This window comes from Moschus berezovskii, chromosome 20 (assembly GCF_049115385.1).
Source record: "Moschus berezovskii isolate FMDL1 chromosome 20, NW_MosBer_1.0, whole genome shotgun sequence".
NCBI lineage: Eukaryota > Metazoa > Chordata > Mammalia > Artiodactyla > Moschidae > Moschus > Moschus berezovskii.
This window is the reverse complement of record NC_142479.1, coordinates 33,644,235-33,660,694: the sequence shown is the minus strand read 5'-3', so window position 1 is coordinate 33,660,694 and position 16,460 is coordinate 33,644,235. Positions and strand designations below refer to the sequence as shown.

The 16,460-nt window shown below is 52.5% G+C and overlaps 1 protein-coding gene across 2 annotated transcripts; it reads left to right on the top strand.

The window, feature by feature from the left end:
* Positions 1–343: 343 nt before the first annotated feature.
* Positions 344–16,057, top strand: TRARG1 (trafficking regulator of GLUT4 (SLC2A4) 1). 2 transcript variants are annotated; one of them, XM_055402843.2, is made up of 3 exons: positions 344–1,033; positions 11,617–11,749; positions 13,399–16,057. In XM_055402843.2, the coding sequence occupies exons 1-3, from the start codon at positions 647–649 to the stop codon at positions 13,410–13,412; spliced, it is 534 nt and encodes a 177-aa protein (XP_055258818.2). In that variant the 5' UTR covers positions 344–646; the 3' UTR covers positions 13,413–16,057. The 2 variants fall into 2 exon arrangements, with proteins under 2 accessions (XP_055258818.2, XP_055258809.2); XM_055402834.2 differs by lacking the exon at positions 13,399–16,057 and having other exon boundaries at positions 11,617–12,587.
* Positions 16,058–16,460: the final 403 nt, after the last annotated feature.

Here is a 16,460-nt window from a genome sequence, read left to right as displayed (position 1 = left end):
GGGCTCAGTCTCCCGGGACAGGTGAAGGCACACCCATTTGGACCCACTCTGTCTTTCATCCATATCCCCCAGTGCAGAGGAAGGGTCCTGGGTCCATTGTGGGAGCCAGAGGCTGGTCCAAGTCACCCTGGGCAGGGCTGGTCTGGGGCAGAGGCAGAATGCTGCTGGGAGGTTCTCTGGGGAGAAGTGAATTGAAAAGCATCTCCGAGGAGGGCAGGGAGGGAGGGAGGCTGGGTGGTGTGTACACACACACACACACACACACACACACACACAGCCTCCCTGACTTAGCCCGAGCTTCACTCAGGAGAGGAGCAGTCTCCTCTCTGCTCCTGAAGCTGCTTTTTTTCCTTCCCCGCCCATCTGAGCTGTCAGCAGCACCAGCGAAGTTGGCCTCAAACTTGAATGGGGCTGAAGGCTCCAGCTTCCTGGAGCTCCACGGGGCGGCAGGCTGGCCGGAGCCTCTGAGTTCAGCTGGCCTGGAGAAGCCGACCTTCCCAGCCTCCCGGCTGGCCCTGGCTCTCCTGGGTGACACGTCTGCCCCCGACCTGTAGGCCCCTGTCCGGGCTGAGGAATGGTGCACTGAGGTCCCTCGGAAGCCCCTCGTCCCATCCTGGAGCTGGAGCAGCCTAAGGCCCAGGCCAGCATGGCCAACCCCGGACAGCCTCAGTTTTCCCCGGCACAGGAGCCAGGCACTGCCTCACCCCTGGACCTGCTGGAGATGGAGAAGCTCCTTGTGCAGGTTGGGGGCCAGGATGACAAGCCCCTGAAGCCGTCCAAGTCCCTCTCGGGGCCTCTGGACCTGGAGCAGAATGGCCACAGCCTGCCCTTCAAGGTGATATCCGAGGGGCGCCGGGAGGCCTTGCACCCCCTCTCGTCCTCCCGGGCCAGCTCCCGGCGGGCATCCTCCACGGTCACCACCTCCTACGCCCAGGACGGAGAAGTCCCCAAAGATTATCTCATCCTTGCCATCGCCTCCTGCTTCTGCCCCGTCTGGCCCCTCAACCTCATGCCGCTCATCTTTTCCATCATGGTAAGTGCTGTTCTTCCTTGCAGGGCAGGGGCTGGTTTGGGTCTGCAGCCCTGCTTCCCCGGCAGGCACCAGTCACTCTACCTAGGGTGTTGAGAGAAGAGCTGGGGTGCCGGGGTGGGGGAGGGGAGACTCCCCCTCTTAGCCGGCCTATTACTCCCCCTTGGAGAGGGGTCCAGGGCCCCCAGAGCTTCAGTTTCCTGTCCCCCTTCATCTCTGCTCCTGGACATCACAGCTTGACTTTGCCCACATCCCTGCTGGGAAGGGGATCCCAGAGAGATGCCCAGAGCTAAATTCTAAAAGACAGCCAACTTGGGGGTCTGCCCTGTGCGGGGGTCGGGGGCTTTGTCGCAAGGAGTCATTCCTGAGTGGGGCTGGGAATCAGCAGAGACTGCAGCCAATATGGGGTCTCAGGGCCCTGTGTTCTCAGGAGGGGAGCCAGGCACCACCTCCCCACCCCACCCCCATCCCCAGGGCCTCCTGGGTGTTCTAACAGCTTCTGGCAACTCTGGTTTCCAAGAGCGAGCGGTAGCTTCCCTGCCAGGGACTGTGGGCCCCGGGGCCCAGCTCCCCCAGGGCTGCTCCTCTGGGGGGAACTTCTTGCTGGGGCCCTCTGGGCCTCACCTTTGTACTGATTCAATATCTGTCTTCCTGCAGGGGCGGGAGGGGGTGGTCTGGGCCACATGTGGGAACGCATGTGTTTCAGAGGGCATGGCTGGCCTGGCCAGGGAGGGGCATGGGGGCTCATCTTTGGGTCTCCCACGCTTGTGGGTTTTGAGTATATAACCTTCGATCATCTCCAATCCAAGCCGTTGGGATTGGGCTGCTGGCAGAGGAGCCCCAGGAAATGTTAGTAGCTGTTGGCAAGTGAATTTCATGGTTCAGGAAGTTGAGAGAGACAGACAGAGAGGCTGGCAGGGAATGCCTTTCAGAATGAGGTTAGGAGCAGGGGATGGTACACTGAGAGGGGAGACACTGCTTGCCCCTGGAGGGACTCCACGGTTGAGTCATCCGTCATCCAGTCCCCAGGAGCTGTGGTCTTTCCTGCTGCCACGCTGTCCACTGAGAAAACCCTTATTTCCTTATACATCTCTCTCCACTTCACAGAGGCCCAGTTTCCAGCCAAGGGCACCTTCCCCAATCCCCAGCACCACCTGCCAGGGCTTTAGGGGAAAATTGACAACATTCTCAAGTCCCAGCGATTGGCGAATTGGCGTGGGAAGAAGAGCCAGGGCTGGGCTAGGCCTTTGAGGAAATTCCTGTGCTGCCTGCAGCTCTTGGGGGCAGCTGGGGGCGGAGCCGGGTCACAGGGATTGCCACAAGTGGCTCTGGGTAGGGACAAGCTCTTGGTTACAGGGAGAAGCCCCATGGGGGAGACTGGCTTTGGGGAGGGAAAGCAGACAAGGGCCCAGGAGAAAACAGTTGCTAAAATCCATCTTCTGGTGGGGGTGGCAGAGTGTGAGCTGGGTAAAAGTTGCCTTTGTCAAAGGAAACCTGGGTTGACAGCTGTGGGACCGCTGAACCCACCCCTGGTGCATTTCTACATCCATCTTGGTTTCTTGAATCAGGTCTAACAGTTGCCAGGCCTGGGGCAGGGAATACGTTGCCAAACCAGACACCATCACCAATTCCCACAAGGCTCCTGTCCAGTGGGGAGAAATTTGTAAACAGAGCCTTATAACACATTGCAAGAAGTGCCCACGCTAGACAAAACCACAAGGCACTGTGCAACCTCAGGCAAGTCACTCAAACCTCTATTCTCCTCAGTATTCCCATATGCAAAATGGGTGTCAACATAATACCTAAATTGGATGAGCCACACAAGGGGCTTTCCCAATGGTGCAGTGATAAAGAATCCGCTTCCAATGCAGGAGACACAGGCGATGCAGGTTCGATCCCCGAGTTAGGACGATCCCCTGGAGAAGGAAATGGCAACCCACTCAAGTATTCTTGCCTGAAAAATCCCATGGACAGAGGAGCCTGACGGGCTACAGTCCAAAGTGTCTCAAAGAGTCAGACACGACTGAGCGCCTAAAGCACACTGCTATGAGCCACGCAAAGTGCTAAAGCAACCAGCACATAGTAAGTGCTAGGATTGTGGAGGCAGAAAATTAGGCAAGTGTCTCCCTGGTGGAGGATGGGAAGCCATCACACATTTGTTGGGTTTTTTCTTTTAGAGCTTTGAAATAAAATTCACATATCATACCATTCGGGGCTTCCCAGGTGGCGCTAGTGGAAAAGAATCTGCCTGCCAATACAGGAGGTGCAGGTTCAGTCCCTGGGCCGGGAAGATCCCCTGGAGTAGGAAACAGCAACCCGCTCCAGTATTCTTGCCTGGAAAACTCCATGGACAGAGGAACCTGGTGGGCAACAGTGCATGGGTCACAAAGAGTCGGACACAACTGAGCGGCTGAGTACTATCATACCATTCACTCAGCTAAAGTGTACAATTCAGCAGTATTTAGTATATTCAGATAAGTGCAACCATACCACAGTGAATTTTAAAACATTTTCCTCACCTCTAAAAGAAACCCAGCAACGTTTTTCTATCACTCCTTCTAATACCTGCCTGCCAGACCTGAGTAAATTTCTCATCTTCTTTCTGTCTCCATGGATTTGTCTCTTCTGGGCATTTCATAAGCAGACACACTTTGTTCTATTGAGCTTTATTGTTCTTCACTGATATTGCATTTTTTACAAATTGAAAGTTTGTGGCAACCCTGCCTCAAGCAAGTCTATCAGTGCTCTTTTTTCCAACAGCATTTGCTTACTTTGTGTCTCGGGGTCATATTTTGTTAATTCTCAAAATATTCCAAACTTTTCATTATTATTATATTTGTCATGGTGATCTGTCATCAGTGGTCTTTAGTGTTACTATTGCAAAAAGATCACAACTCACTGAGCAATAATGATGAGCACCTTTTTTTTTAAGATTTTTTTTTTTTTTTTTTTTTGCTGTGGACCATTTTAAAAGTCTGGGCTTCCCCTGTGGCGCTAGTGGTAAAGAATCTGCCTGCCAATGCAGGAGACTCAAGAGACGTGGGTTCGATCCCTGAGTCAGGAAGATCCCCTGGAGGAGGGCATGGCAACCCACTCCAGTATTCTTGCCTGAAGAATCCCCATGGACAGAGGAACCTGGTGGGCTACGGTTCATAGGGTTCAAAGAGTTGGACAAGACTGAAGCGACTTAGCATGCATGTCTTTTTAAAGTCTGTACTGAATTTGTTACAATATTCCTTCTGTTTTTATGTTTTGGTTTTTTGGCCTCCAGTCATGTGGGATTTTAGTTCACCAACCAGGGATTGAACAGGAACCCCCTGCATTGGAAGGCAAAGTTTTAACCACCAGATTCCCAGGGAAGTCCCAAGGGTTAGCATTTTTAAGCAAGATTTTAAAATTAAGGTCAATACATTGCTTTTTTACACATAATATTATTGCACACTTAATAGACTACAGTAAGGCATAAACGTAACTTTTATATACACTGAGAAACCAAAACATTTGTGTGAGTCGGTTTGTTGTGATATTCACTTTTCTAGTTCATAGGACACTCCCATGCCCCAGGGAGGGAGGGGAACAGTTATTTATGTAGAGTTGAAACATGCGGTCCCACTCAGATAGCAGCAGGGGTTAAGGAGAGCCAGAAAGTGTAGAAAGAGAGTTGTCTATGCTGGTGTCTCCAGGTCTGGCAATAGACTTCAAAGCTCCTCATCTGATGTCTCCCCACTAGTTACCAAGTAAAAGATCAAGCCCTTGACCCCAGGGAGGAAGGAGACCTGCAGCCCTCGCTAGAGCTCACTGTCTGCAGAGCATGTTGTAATATGAGGCTGGCAGAGTCTGGTTAATCATTCCCATTTAACAGATGAGGCAACTGAGGCATGCAGAGCAGTGCCTTGCCTTTGTTTACACAACTGGTAAGAGGCACATCAGCTGGCTCCTGAATCCAGTGTTCTCTTCACCTGCCCCACCCTGCATCTACCTCTGCGACAAGGATGGCATGTCCCTCCCAGGGAAGCCAGATGCTTTGGGCATTTGTCCAGGAAGGGAATAATTCTATTCCCTTCTCTCTTTTTCTCCCTTGCCTCCCAGTGGCCTCCTCCCTGTCACTCACTCACTCCTTCAGTGGAAGACTAATGGACCACCAAGCATTCTTCCCACTGTGGCTTTGACAGGGGTCAGCTGGGACCAGGGGCTCTATCTCAGGAGCTGTGCTCACAGGTGTCCAGACCCTGCTCAGCACTGCAACCTCCTGTAAGCCTCATGGGATAGCCAGGGCAAGGCTAGCTTCATCCATTTTACTTCCGGGTCAGGCTGAGAAATAACCATGCTTCCGGATCCAGCAAGGTTTCCTGTCAATGAGAGATTCTGGACCCCAAGTAGTGAGCCTTCAGTTGCTGACCAAGCAAGCATCAGATACACTTGGGTGTGTATCACAGCTCTGTCCCCAAGGCACATGACCATATCCAAACCACTCAGCTTCCTTCCTTAGCTCCAGTTTCCTCATCCATAAAATATGTGTAATAAAACCATCTACCTCCTAGGGCTGTGGGGAGAATTAAATGAACTAATGAGTGTGCCAGAGCCTGGCACATAGTAAATGCTTAATAAATGGAAGTGGTTGCTGTTATTATTGATCCTAAATGAAATTGCAATGTCAGAGGGAAGAGCAAACCCCCAGTGCTGTGGTCCCCAACCTTTTTGGCATCGGGGACTGGTTTCACGGAAGACCATTTTTCCATGGACCAGGGGGTGGGGGATGGTTTCAGGATGATTCAAGTACATTCTGTTATTATTATTATATATATTTCTATTATTATGACATCAGCTGTACCTCAGATCTTCAGGCATTATATCCCAGAGATTGGGGCCCTGCCCCAATCTGGCTTTCGGGCAAACCTGGCTTTTAGCAATTTGGATATAATGGAGTCTCACCCCTCATTACATCCCCAGAGGAGGTGGGCAGCCCTGTCTGTCGTTTTGGTGGCAGCCTCTCTGTAAGTTGTTCCCACAGCATGTGGGAGCGATGCGGAGATCCAGAGTGGCTTCAATGCTTCCTTACTTAGGCATTTTTGACAAGTTAATTATTTAACTGATGTGTTGCAGGCTCATTTTCATTCATTTATGATTTATCCCTTTCCTCAATGAGAGTGCTATGCCCTGACCAGGGCTGGTAGTCAGCTGGCATGCAGGCATATAGCTTAAGATATTAACAGACTTCTGAAACTATTGGTAAACAGCTGCTGTCTCAAGCCCCTAAATCTCCCTAGCCACTCCCATTCACCACTGCAGCCATCCTGACTCCTCCCCTAGGACCCCCACCCGCCTCAAATCCGTCCCTTCTCCCAAGCAATGGAGGAGTTAACCTGTAGTCAGGGCATTTCAGGGTTTCTCTGGTGGTTCAGACAGTAAAGAATCCGCCTGCAATGAGGGAGACCTGGGTTCAATATCTGGGTTGGGAAGATCCCCTGGAGGAGGGCATGGCTACCCACCCCAGTGTTCTTGCCTGAAGAATCCCCCTGGACAGAGGAGCCTGGTGGAGTACAGTCCATGGGGTTGCAGAGAGTCGGACACGACTAAGCACAGTACAGCACAGCAGGGGCCTTTCAGGATGAATTGCACGTTTGCAGAGAGAATGATATAAAGAAGGTATGGAGAAGCACACGCTTTGGCTTTCAGAAGCTGGGAGATGCTTGATCTCTGTGGCAGGGCTGATAACTGATCAGTCCTGGCACATCTTTTCTGTTTGTTTTTGACCACACTGTGCAGCTTGTGGGATCTTAGTTCCCCAAGTGGGGATTGAACCCATGCCCCCTGCAGTGGAAGCGCAGAGTCTTAACCTCGGGTCCTGGACCCTGGCACATCTTGTCTCTTTGGAGATCTGCTGGGCCTTGGCCTGTGCCTCGTGGGTGGAGGAGGCTCTTTCCTGAGTTCTGTAGCCTCCCTCCTCTGGCTGCTTTCAGCCTCTGGCAGTTGTCCTCAGCATCCTCTTCACCCCGTCCTCCCCAGACCACCATCCTTTCCCCACACGCACACTGTTTTCCAGCGTCTTTCCTCACTGATGTATCACTGAGTTCATAAATCGCTTTCTCACTCACCATTCCCACAGCCTCTGTGATCACAAACGGTCTATTAATTGAGTCATTACAACTGTTACTGCAATTATTATTATTGTGCCTTCAACATGAGCTGTTTTGTATAAGAGGAAGTGATGCAGCTGATAGGGATGGACAGCAGCTGGTAATTTACTCAAAAAAGTAAATGAGGGTTTTCTTATGGATCCTTCATTTGGTAACTCATGGGAGTGGGGAGGAACTTCAGAAATGAGGGCTAGCTAGCAGTGGAGAACTTCTTGTGTAAAAGCAGGGCTCCGGACATCCCTGGCGGTCCAGTGGTTAGGACTCTGTGCTTCCACTGCAAGGGGCACAAGTTTGATCCCTGGTGGGAGCACTAAGATCTTGCATGCCATGTGGTATGGCCAAAATTTAAAAAAAGTAAAAAAGGTAGGGCTGCATACTTAGAGGCAATTACTTTCCCTCCATTTTACAGATCTGAAAACCACGACTTACAGAATAGTTGTGATATTTACATTGGATAGAAGGTATAAAGTGCCTGACACCACAAAGCAGCCACAATTAGGTCTGCTCTGATCCATCTGGCCATTTACAGGGTGTCTCCTTAATGGCACCCCTCATGCTTGAAGGCATGTGTGATTGATCACTCTGTGGATAAAGAAGTGCGATTGGGTTCATGTAACTGAAAAAACATCTCTTTCACCCTTCCTCCTCACCTCTCCTACCCAAGAAGCTACATGTGTGCCTCTCTCCATGGTCCTGAATCATTGCTTCACAGACAACTGTTTTTCTGAAAAATGGGGGTGGGGGGCAGGACACATCTCAAAGCCTCTGCCTTTCCCCACCAAGGCCATACCTACAGCCGACAATGAGTCCCTTGATTATGATTCAAGGGAGCTCCTGGATTTCAGAACGTGAGCTTCCTAGAAATCCCAAAGTCTTTCTGCATGTCGCTCCCTTTCCCACCCATTGTGGCCTTGGTGTTGATGTCCTGAGTTCAGTGACCTGAGCTGCCAGCTGTTAGAGCATTTTATCCTCTACCACTCCTATGAGACTGGGATCGTCATTAGGACATTTTACGGATGAAGAGCTGGAGCACAGAACACCATGCAGGTGTGGTGTGAGAAGCCACTGCAGAAGTGGAGAAAGGCCAGATCAGGAGGGTGCCACCTGTCACAAAATGGAATCTGGATTTGGTCCTGTGGGCAGTGGGGAGCTTACAACTGGGTGAGATAAAGAGAGGATTTCTTCAAGACAGGAGAGAAAAAGATACAGTCAAGAAGGGGAGGGTGGGAAGACCAAGGAGAGCTGGTGCCCTAATGTCCCTGGGGAGCAGAGAGAGCCTGAGGTCTAGACTTGAGTTTGCACTGTTCCTGACACGAGGTAAATGTTCAGACGATGCTAGGGATAACGACCATTCCAGTGGAGGTGGAGGAATCTTGGTGGGCTTCACAGAGGAGGTGGAATTGGAGCCCACCATTGAAGGATGGAGAGGATTTGGACGTGTGGTGCTATGGAGGAGCGGGAATGCAGGTGGAAGAAATAGCGTGAGCAAAAGCAAGTCAGTGCTCATACCCGGAGCAGCTCAGATCCAGAGGTCGCGGAAGAGAAGAGCAGAGGCTCAAACCAGGAAATGCAAAGCTAACCTGAGTTTGGACTTTGTTCGGCAGAAGTGGGAGGCCACGGGAGATACTGAGCAAGAGTGATTGCCTTGGCCACCATCATCTCTCTAAGCTTTTATATCAGCTCTTAACTCTCTTCTGATCCCCCACAACAGCTGGGGCATGGCAGGCGTGGAGGTCTTTTGGAAACTTGTATCCAATCCTATCATCCCCTGCCCCTATGTTTCCATCTTCACTGGCTCTCATTGTTCTGGGATAAGGATCAACCTCCTTCCTGTGTGGGCAGAGCCCTATCTGGCCTGGCCTTGCCCACCTCTGTAGCTTCCTCTTCCTCACTGTCTCCAGCCACACTGGTCTTTATCTAGTCCCTCCTGCTCCCTTCGGTCAATAACAATTTATTGATCATCTACATATTTGCCTTGTAGGCCCTCCCCCAGGGCCTTTGCACATGCTCTTCTCTCTGCCCAGAATACTCTTCTTCCTTTTTTTTTAAAAAAAATACTTAATTCTGACTCATCTCTTGTCTTGTTGTTCATGTCTGACTCTGCGACCCCATGGGCTGCAGCACACCAGGCTTCCCCATCCTTCACCATCTCCTGGAGTTTGCTCAAACTCATGTCCATTGAGTTGATGATGCCATCCTCTTATCCTCTGTCGTCCCCTTCTCCTGCCCTCAATCTTTCCCAGCATCAGGGTCTTTTCAAATGAGTCAGCTCTTCGCATCGGGTAACCAAAATATTAAAGCTTTAGCTTTAGCATCAGTCTTTCCAATCTCATCTCTCAATCCAAATATCCTCCCTTTAGGAAGTGTTCTCTGACTCTCCCCTTTTATAAATTTTCACAGCACCAGGTACCTCTTCTTTGAAACACTACCCACAGTTGCAATTTTACTTTTATGGGGTCATGAGAGTGGCCTGCTTCCCCCACCAGGATGCAAGCTCCATGAGCATAACAGCTGGAGGCTCTCTTGTTCAGTGCTGCATCCCAGGGTCATAGTACCAGGCCTGGCATGAGTATCTGTAGGATGGACTGGTGGTGTGGGGAGTAGAAAGGAGAGGAAGAGAGCTTGGAGCCAAGGGGGCATCTTCATGAGGCTGTTGCCTTGGCTTGAGTGACAAGTGGGACTAAGGCAGGTGCAACAAAGCCCCAGAGGACAATTGCAATGGAATTGACTAGGGGAGGAAATTAATTACTGTGTTGGGATGGGAGGGGAGCTATGACTCAGTGGGAGAACTCTAGGCTGTTGATAATAACTGGGGCTTAAACAAGAGGAAGGAGGAGCACAAGGCAAGGAGCCAATCTGAGAAGTAGGAAGCTGTGGTTTGGGGCAAAGGGAGTGAGGGCACGCTGCAGCGGGCAGGTGGTGCTGGCCTGGAAGGAGCTTGGCAGAGGGAACCAAGGGGTGGGGCTGAGGGATGAGCTAGAATTCTGAGAGATGAAGGTAGGACCCAAGCGCACCATTGAAGAGAGCACGGAGGGGAGGGCTGCTGCTCCGAACTTCAGCTTCTTCAAAAGTGGACAACACTGCCAACCTCATAGGATGACTGAGCCTAAAGGAGGTAATTTAGCCACAGTCGTTAACAAACTGTGCAACGCAAAACAAGGGCTCAATAAGTCATCATCGTTGTTCACCACCATCAACGTACCTGACGCTTCCATGCTGAACACAGGAGCTTCCAATAATCAGAACATAAAAATAACCAAATAGGGACTTCCCTGCTGGTCCAGTGGCTCAGACTCTGTGCTCCAAAAGCAGGGGGCCTGGGTTCAATCCCTGGTCAGGGAACTAGATCCCACGTGCTGCAACTAAAAATGATCCTGCATGCAACCATCAAGACTTGGCGCAGCTAAATAAATTAATAATAGAAAAACCAAGATGTGAAAGCAGTCACCACCTTTAGCGGACCCCTTCCTGTTCCTGTTCCAGTGGTCCAAGTTCTAGAGCTGAGGAATCTACAGGTCACCGGCCAGCCCTGGGCAGTGGTGAGGGGTCTCCAGGGACAAGCTTGGGACAAACCTCCTACTGAGCCCCTCCCAGGCCCCTGGGGATACCCTCTGTCTCTACATCCTCTGATCATCCCCCTCCTCGCACCCACCTGATTTAACTCAACCAAATAGGGCCAAGAGAAGCCGAGCTCACTGAGGACAATAATAATCAGATACGGTCCCTGTGAAGCCATCCATGGCTCCACCCCAGCCCCAGCCTTCCTGGTTCAAACCCAAGACACCTCACCTTCCCAGTGTGATCTGGGAGGTGGGCTTGGTTGAACAAGGATGTGGTACTGGGTGGGAAATTGGGGAAGGGAGGACCAGTGATTTCTTTCCTTTTATGGGAAGAGGGGGCTCACAGAGGCAGGTGTGTTGGGCCGTAGAAAAAGTCGCAGGGGCTGCCTTAGTGCGGCTACAGGAGTGAGCCTTGGGCTGGGGTCCAAGGGGGCCTGGCTTATCTTTCCCACCAGCTCAGCATGGCCTGGATATGGTTCACCCTCCCAGGTCTGCAGTCTCTACTGTACCATCCTGCCCATCCCTGTCCTGAGATAACACCCTGGGGACTTCCCTGGCAGTCCAGTGGTTAAGACTCCGTGCTTCCGCTGCAGGGGGCATGGGTTCGATCTCTGGTTGGGGAACCAAGATCCTGAGATGATGCCCGGCATTGCTCAGTTATGTTTCCAGCTGTCCCCAGCCAACAATGGGCAAGCTTGGTTAGGGATCCCCACAAGAGGTCTGGCCACTTGAATCCAGGCCATTTCTCCTGAAGGAGGCCTCTGCCTCTCCCCCAGGGGAGCTGCTCAAGTGTGGGCTACAACAGGGACAGGGGTGTGTTCGGAGGCTCAGGCAAGGGGCCCCCTGCAAGGCTGCTGAGGACAGGGTTTCTACCACCCTCTCTCTGCAGTCTCGAAGTAGCGTGCAACAGGGGGACCTGGATGGGGCCCGGAGGCTGGGCCGCCTGGCCGGGACACTCAGCATCACTTTCATCATCATGGGGATCATCATCATCATTGTGGCCGTGACCGTCAACTTTGCAGGTGAGGCCCAGCAGCACCCCAGCTCCCTTGGTGTGAGGACCACAGAAGGGTGTGGCCCAGCCTCCCGGGACAGGGTTGGTGGTAGGGAGAAGGGTAAGAGCATGTGGGTGCCACAGCCTTCACCTCGCACCCCAGAAAAGCAAGCACTGCAGTCTCCTGCAGGGACTGGCTGAGTGGGATTGGCTTTCCGACTCTCCAATGGCCAGAGAGTAGATCACCAGGAAAGGTCATGGGAAGAGCGCGGGCCCAGGAGGCAGAGGCCACAGGTTCCAGTCTCGGCTCTGATGGTCCTGCACCAGGGTCTGCCTGGTCGAGCCTTGGGGTTTGCATGTCGAAAGTGGGAGGAAGAACCCTCCAGCACAGAGGCTTTAGTGAGCATCACCTGAGATAGTGCATGGGAGTCTGATGTGTAACCTGGGGGCTTGCCACACAGCATCCCTGCTGAGACAGTCAGGTCCTACTGAAAGTAAACCATGCCTGTGCTGGAAGTCAGGAAGTGAGACTTTCGGGAATGCCCAAAGGTGGTCCAGGGCAAGTTATCCAAGCAAGGTGACCAACCTTTTCAAAGGTGCTACTCACAAAGCCCAGCAGCTTTGCGAATTTCTGGGCTATGCGGGTCAGTATTGTCCATTTCCCTCTAACCACACAGTCGTACTGGAAGCCTCCAACCATCTCTGCCCTTTAGTGACCAACCTAAGCTTTTCCCCTAAAGACCTTGCCCCACCAGCTGTGCTCCATGGACCAGTAGCTTGGCTGCTGATACTGGGAACAGGTGGTAAATATAGAATCTCAGGCCCCACCCAGACCTGCTGAATAAAAATCTGCACTTTAGTAAGATTCCTAATCCCATCATTAAAGTTTGGGAGGTACTGGCCTAGAATGTAGAGTCCCAGGGGCAGAAATCCTGGGATTTGGCTGCAGGGTCATGGCCTCACATGAGAGGGAAGAGCGCAGGTTTGTAATCAACTGGTCTGGGTTAAAAAATGCAGGTCCTCTCCTTCACCTGTTTGAGCAGAAGCATGATCCACAAAGTTTGAGAGGCATGCAGGTGTCTGTGAGGCAGGAGCCCACTAGCCCAGGGCATGAGCCTCAGGCTCTTTGTCTTGCTCTGCTTGAATCGGACCCATGATTCTTTCCACGTGTTTAGTGTTAGCCACTCAATTGTGTCTGACTCTTTGCGGACACATGGACTGTAAGCCCACTGTAGTGCATGGAATTCTCCAGGGAAGAATACTGGAGAGGGTTGCCATTCCCTTCTCCAGGAGATCTTCCAGACCCAGGGATCAAACCCGGGTCTCCTGTATTGGCAGGTGGATTCTTTACATCTGAGGCACCGGGGAAGCCCATGTTACGTTCCATGGCAAGTAACAACTGCTGAACTCAAATTTGCAAGGGACTGTTTAGCTTTCACTAAAATATTCAAGCAGGAGTGGGTCTAGCCTCAGGGGTCACCGTGCCCACCGGTGAAACAATTACTGAGACTCCAGTCCTCTCCTTGGCAGGAGTTTACTTCCACCCCGAAACCTCAAACCGAATCACCTCTGTTACCACTTCCCCCTAGGAAACAAAACCCCAAATCCTCCACAAAGGGACCGGGAAGACCCGGTGTTCCGAGCTCCGTCCTGCTGTCACTGTTCTTTTCTTTACAGTTCCGAAGAAATGAAACTAACTAGGGGGCGGTGCTAGCAGAGGCGGCCCCAGCCCGTTGAAGAGCTCCACCCACACGCCTCACGGAGTACAGGACGATCCCCCAGCTCGAAAAGCACAAACTTGGAGGGAAACCCCTAAGTCACCCCATTGCTAGCCCACATCAAATGGCGGAAAATGAGAGGAAGAAAGTAAATGGGACTCTGAAACAGACGAATAATGTGGTCCAGTCTCCTGGGCACGTCCCGGTATTTTAACCCCCCGGGGGTTCTGGCTGGTTTCTCATCCCCATGGTTTCCTGGGATTGGCCAAGCAGGCAAATACTGCCAGAGTGAGAAGAAACCACTCCCGCCAGCGAGACCGTGGTGGGGAGAGAGTCCCTGCGTGTCTGATGACCAAGAGCAAAGACACAGACTTTTTCTATTTTTCTTGAGGTGGGATGAAAAAAAAGACTGTCTGCATGCCTTGTGCCACATGCCTGCAGCGATCCCAGCCGGTGCTCTGAGATCAAAGGCTGAACTGCTGCTTAGCAACTGCCCTGAAACCCCTCGGACACATGGGACATATAGCTGCCCTGGAAAGAGGCAACAGCCACCCTTAAATCCTTCATCGCAGGATGAGGGCACCAAGAGGAGTGTTGGTAGAGACAGAAATGGGGACAGTATGACCCATGGACCTCTTCTCAAACATTTCAGCCTCAGGAGCATCTCGGTTGAGAAGCCTGGTCCCAGAACATCTCCCAGGATGACCCAAGTCTGCCTCTTGTTTCCTACCTGGGCTGCAGTCTGGGGCACCAGTCAAGAACTCCTGGGGCCCTGACTCCATCTCCAGGTTGGCTAGTGAAGAGGAACTCAGACCTGAGCTCACATTCAGGGACCGCCTGGTTGTCTGGGGCACAAACTCAGCGTTCCATGTGGAGGGGCTCAGGGTCCCTGTGCAAAGGGGCTGAAGGTCCTCACGCAGAGTGGCTCAGGTGGGGCATGGCTCCCAGCTCCCACCCCAACTGCCTCTGATGCTCTATGCCTGACCCTGTGCCCCCAACCAGCCACTGACAGCAAAGGCTTTCCCCGGAGCCGGCCTTGGGACCACCCCTGGGGGAAATTCCTATAGGCTCCCAGGCCCTTAGGGATGTCTCTGCCTCTTTTAGGGATGTGAGTTCAAGAGTTTTTATGAAGGTTTGTTGTTTGCTGGGTCTAGAGAATTTCAAGAGAGAGGGAAGAGCCTGGCTGAAGGGTCCTGTCTTCAGGAACCCCAGGCTTGAGAACACACATGCTCAGAATCAGGGAGGCCTGTGTCTCAGGACCTAATGGGACACCAGGAGGGAGTGAAGCAGGGCCCCTCAGACTCCCTCCCTGGTCTTTCTTGCTCCCACTTCCCCAGCTGACTGCAGCCCCCAAGCCCTGGGTAATGGATGCTCTGGGCTCCCCCAACCCCCACCCCAGGAGGCCCTGCCTGGCAGCTAGGGTTCCAGGAGGCTGGGAGGGTAGATTGGCTCCAAGTTGGCAGAGAATGTTTTCTCTGCACCTGATCAGCACCCTCATGCCTCCTTTTAGGGCTCCTGCCTGTCTCCCCCACCCTCCTCAGAGGCTCCTGGGGAGAGAGACTGTTAGAGGCTCTGTCTTCCGGGAGGAGCTCTGGGTCCTGGGTGCAGCTCTGAGCCTTCTAGGAGGGCCTGTGTGATGGAGGGGAATTGAAGGAAGGGTTCAGGGCCCAGGAGTACTGTGTAGATCCTTCTGGGGCTGGCGTAACTGCGTCAGTGCCCCACCTGGGAATAAACCCCAGCCTCTCTCGCTGCTAAAGGAGGGGCCTGCTGGATCTGCTTTATGGGACCATTGAAGCCAAAACAGAGATGACCCTGTTTGTTGGGGAAGGAAGGGGATGAGCCCAGAGTCTTTGTGTCACTTTCAAGGTTAGGCCAGGGGAGTCATGTGGTCTGTGAATCTGACATTCACAGGCCCAGCTCTAGAAGGAGGGGTCATGAGTGAGCGTCCCCTGGTAGGCCCCAAGGGGTCCCCAGCTTCAGCCCCCCAGGGAGACGACAGCAGTGAACAAGACTGTTTAGGCATGGTCTCATGGGCAGGACTGTGGCCTCTGTGTGCTCCGGGACCATCACACACACCCACACACACCTTGTTCCGCTGTCCACAGTCACACCCATGAAAGCAGACCCTCACTGCCCCCTGCCACCCACACTGGCTCCTCCTCCAAACCCAGAATAGTAGAGAAAGAGAGAAGCCGCTGCAGACAGCTGCAGGAGCAGACACAGCAGGAGCATCCTTCCATTTGGGCAAGAATGACTATAGAGTTTTCTACTCATACCACGAATGTAGCTCAGAGGCCCCAAGAAGCTGGCCCTTCTGGCAAAGAGGAGCCAAGGATCTGAGGACAGGAAACCCTTCAGAAGTAAGACTGGGAGAGAAGGTCACCCACAGGGCACCTGACACCCCCAAAGCCTTGGTGAAGATGAAGGGACAGTGGCCCTGCCATCCCAGCTCCATTGTGGGTCCAGTACTGGCTGCATGAACACAGTGGTCCCTGGCTTGTGGTGCTGAGCCAACCCCTGCCCAGGCCCCCTAGGGAACAGTAAGCACCACCCCCCACCAGCCCCCACTTACCAGTTCTCATCTCTGTATTTCTTTGCATGGAAAGAAATAAAGCTGACTGCCCATCAAGGACCTGTGTGTTTGTGCTGCTGGGCTCAAGGGGTTCCAAACAAACTGGGGGGCACTGAGGAGCCTGGCAATCCAGGGGCTCTGTTGCCAGCTGGAAGCATTCCCTTGGGCAAGCCATTTGCCCTCACCTAGACTTAGTTCTCCGGTGAGTGATGCTGGTCTTCCCTTGGTTGTTCCTTCTGAACAAAGACCTCAGGAGTTGAAGAGGAGGTCAGGAGGCTATGCTGGACATTTTGCAAACCTTGATGAATCCACATGGCCATCTGAGAGAGTCGCTAGTGTTATCCTGGGTTTCAGGTTGGTAAACCAAGGCTCAGAGAGGTTCAGACACTTGACCTGGGTCACACAGGACTTGGCATACAAAAGGTATTGAAGAAATGTTGGTGAACTGG

Excerpts from the sequence above, each read along its gene's own strand:
- TRARG1 (XM_055402834.2), top strand. The coding sequence starts at position 647 with ATGGCCAACCCCGGACAGCCTCAGTTTTCCCCGGCACAGGAGCCAGGC. Across the intron at positions 1,034-11,616 it reads CGCTCATCTTTTCCATCATG|TCTCGAAGTAGCGTGCAACA; the intron begins GTAAGTGCTGTT and ends CTCTCTCTGCAG.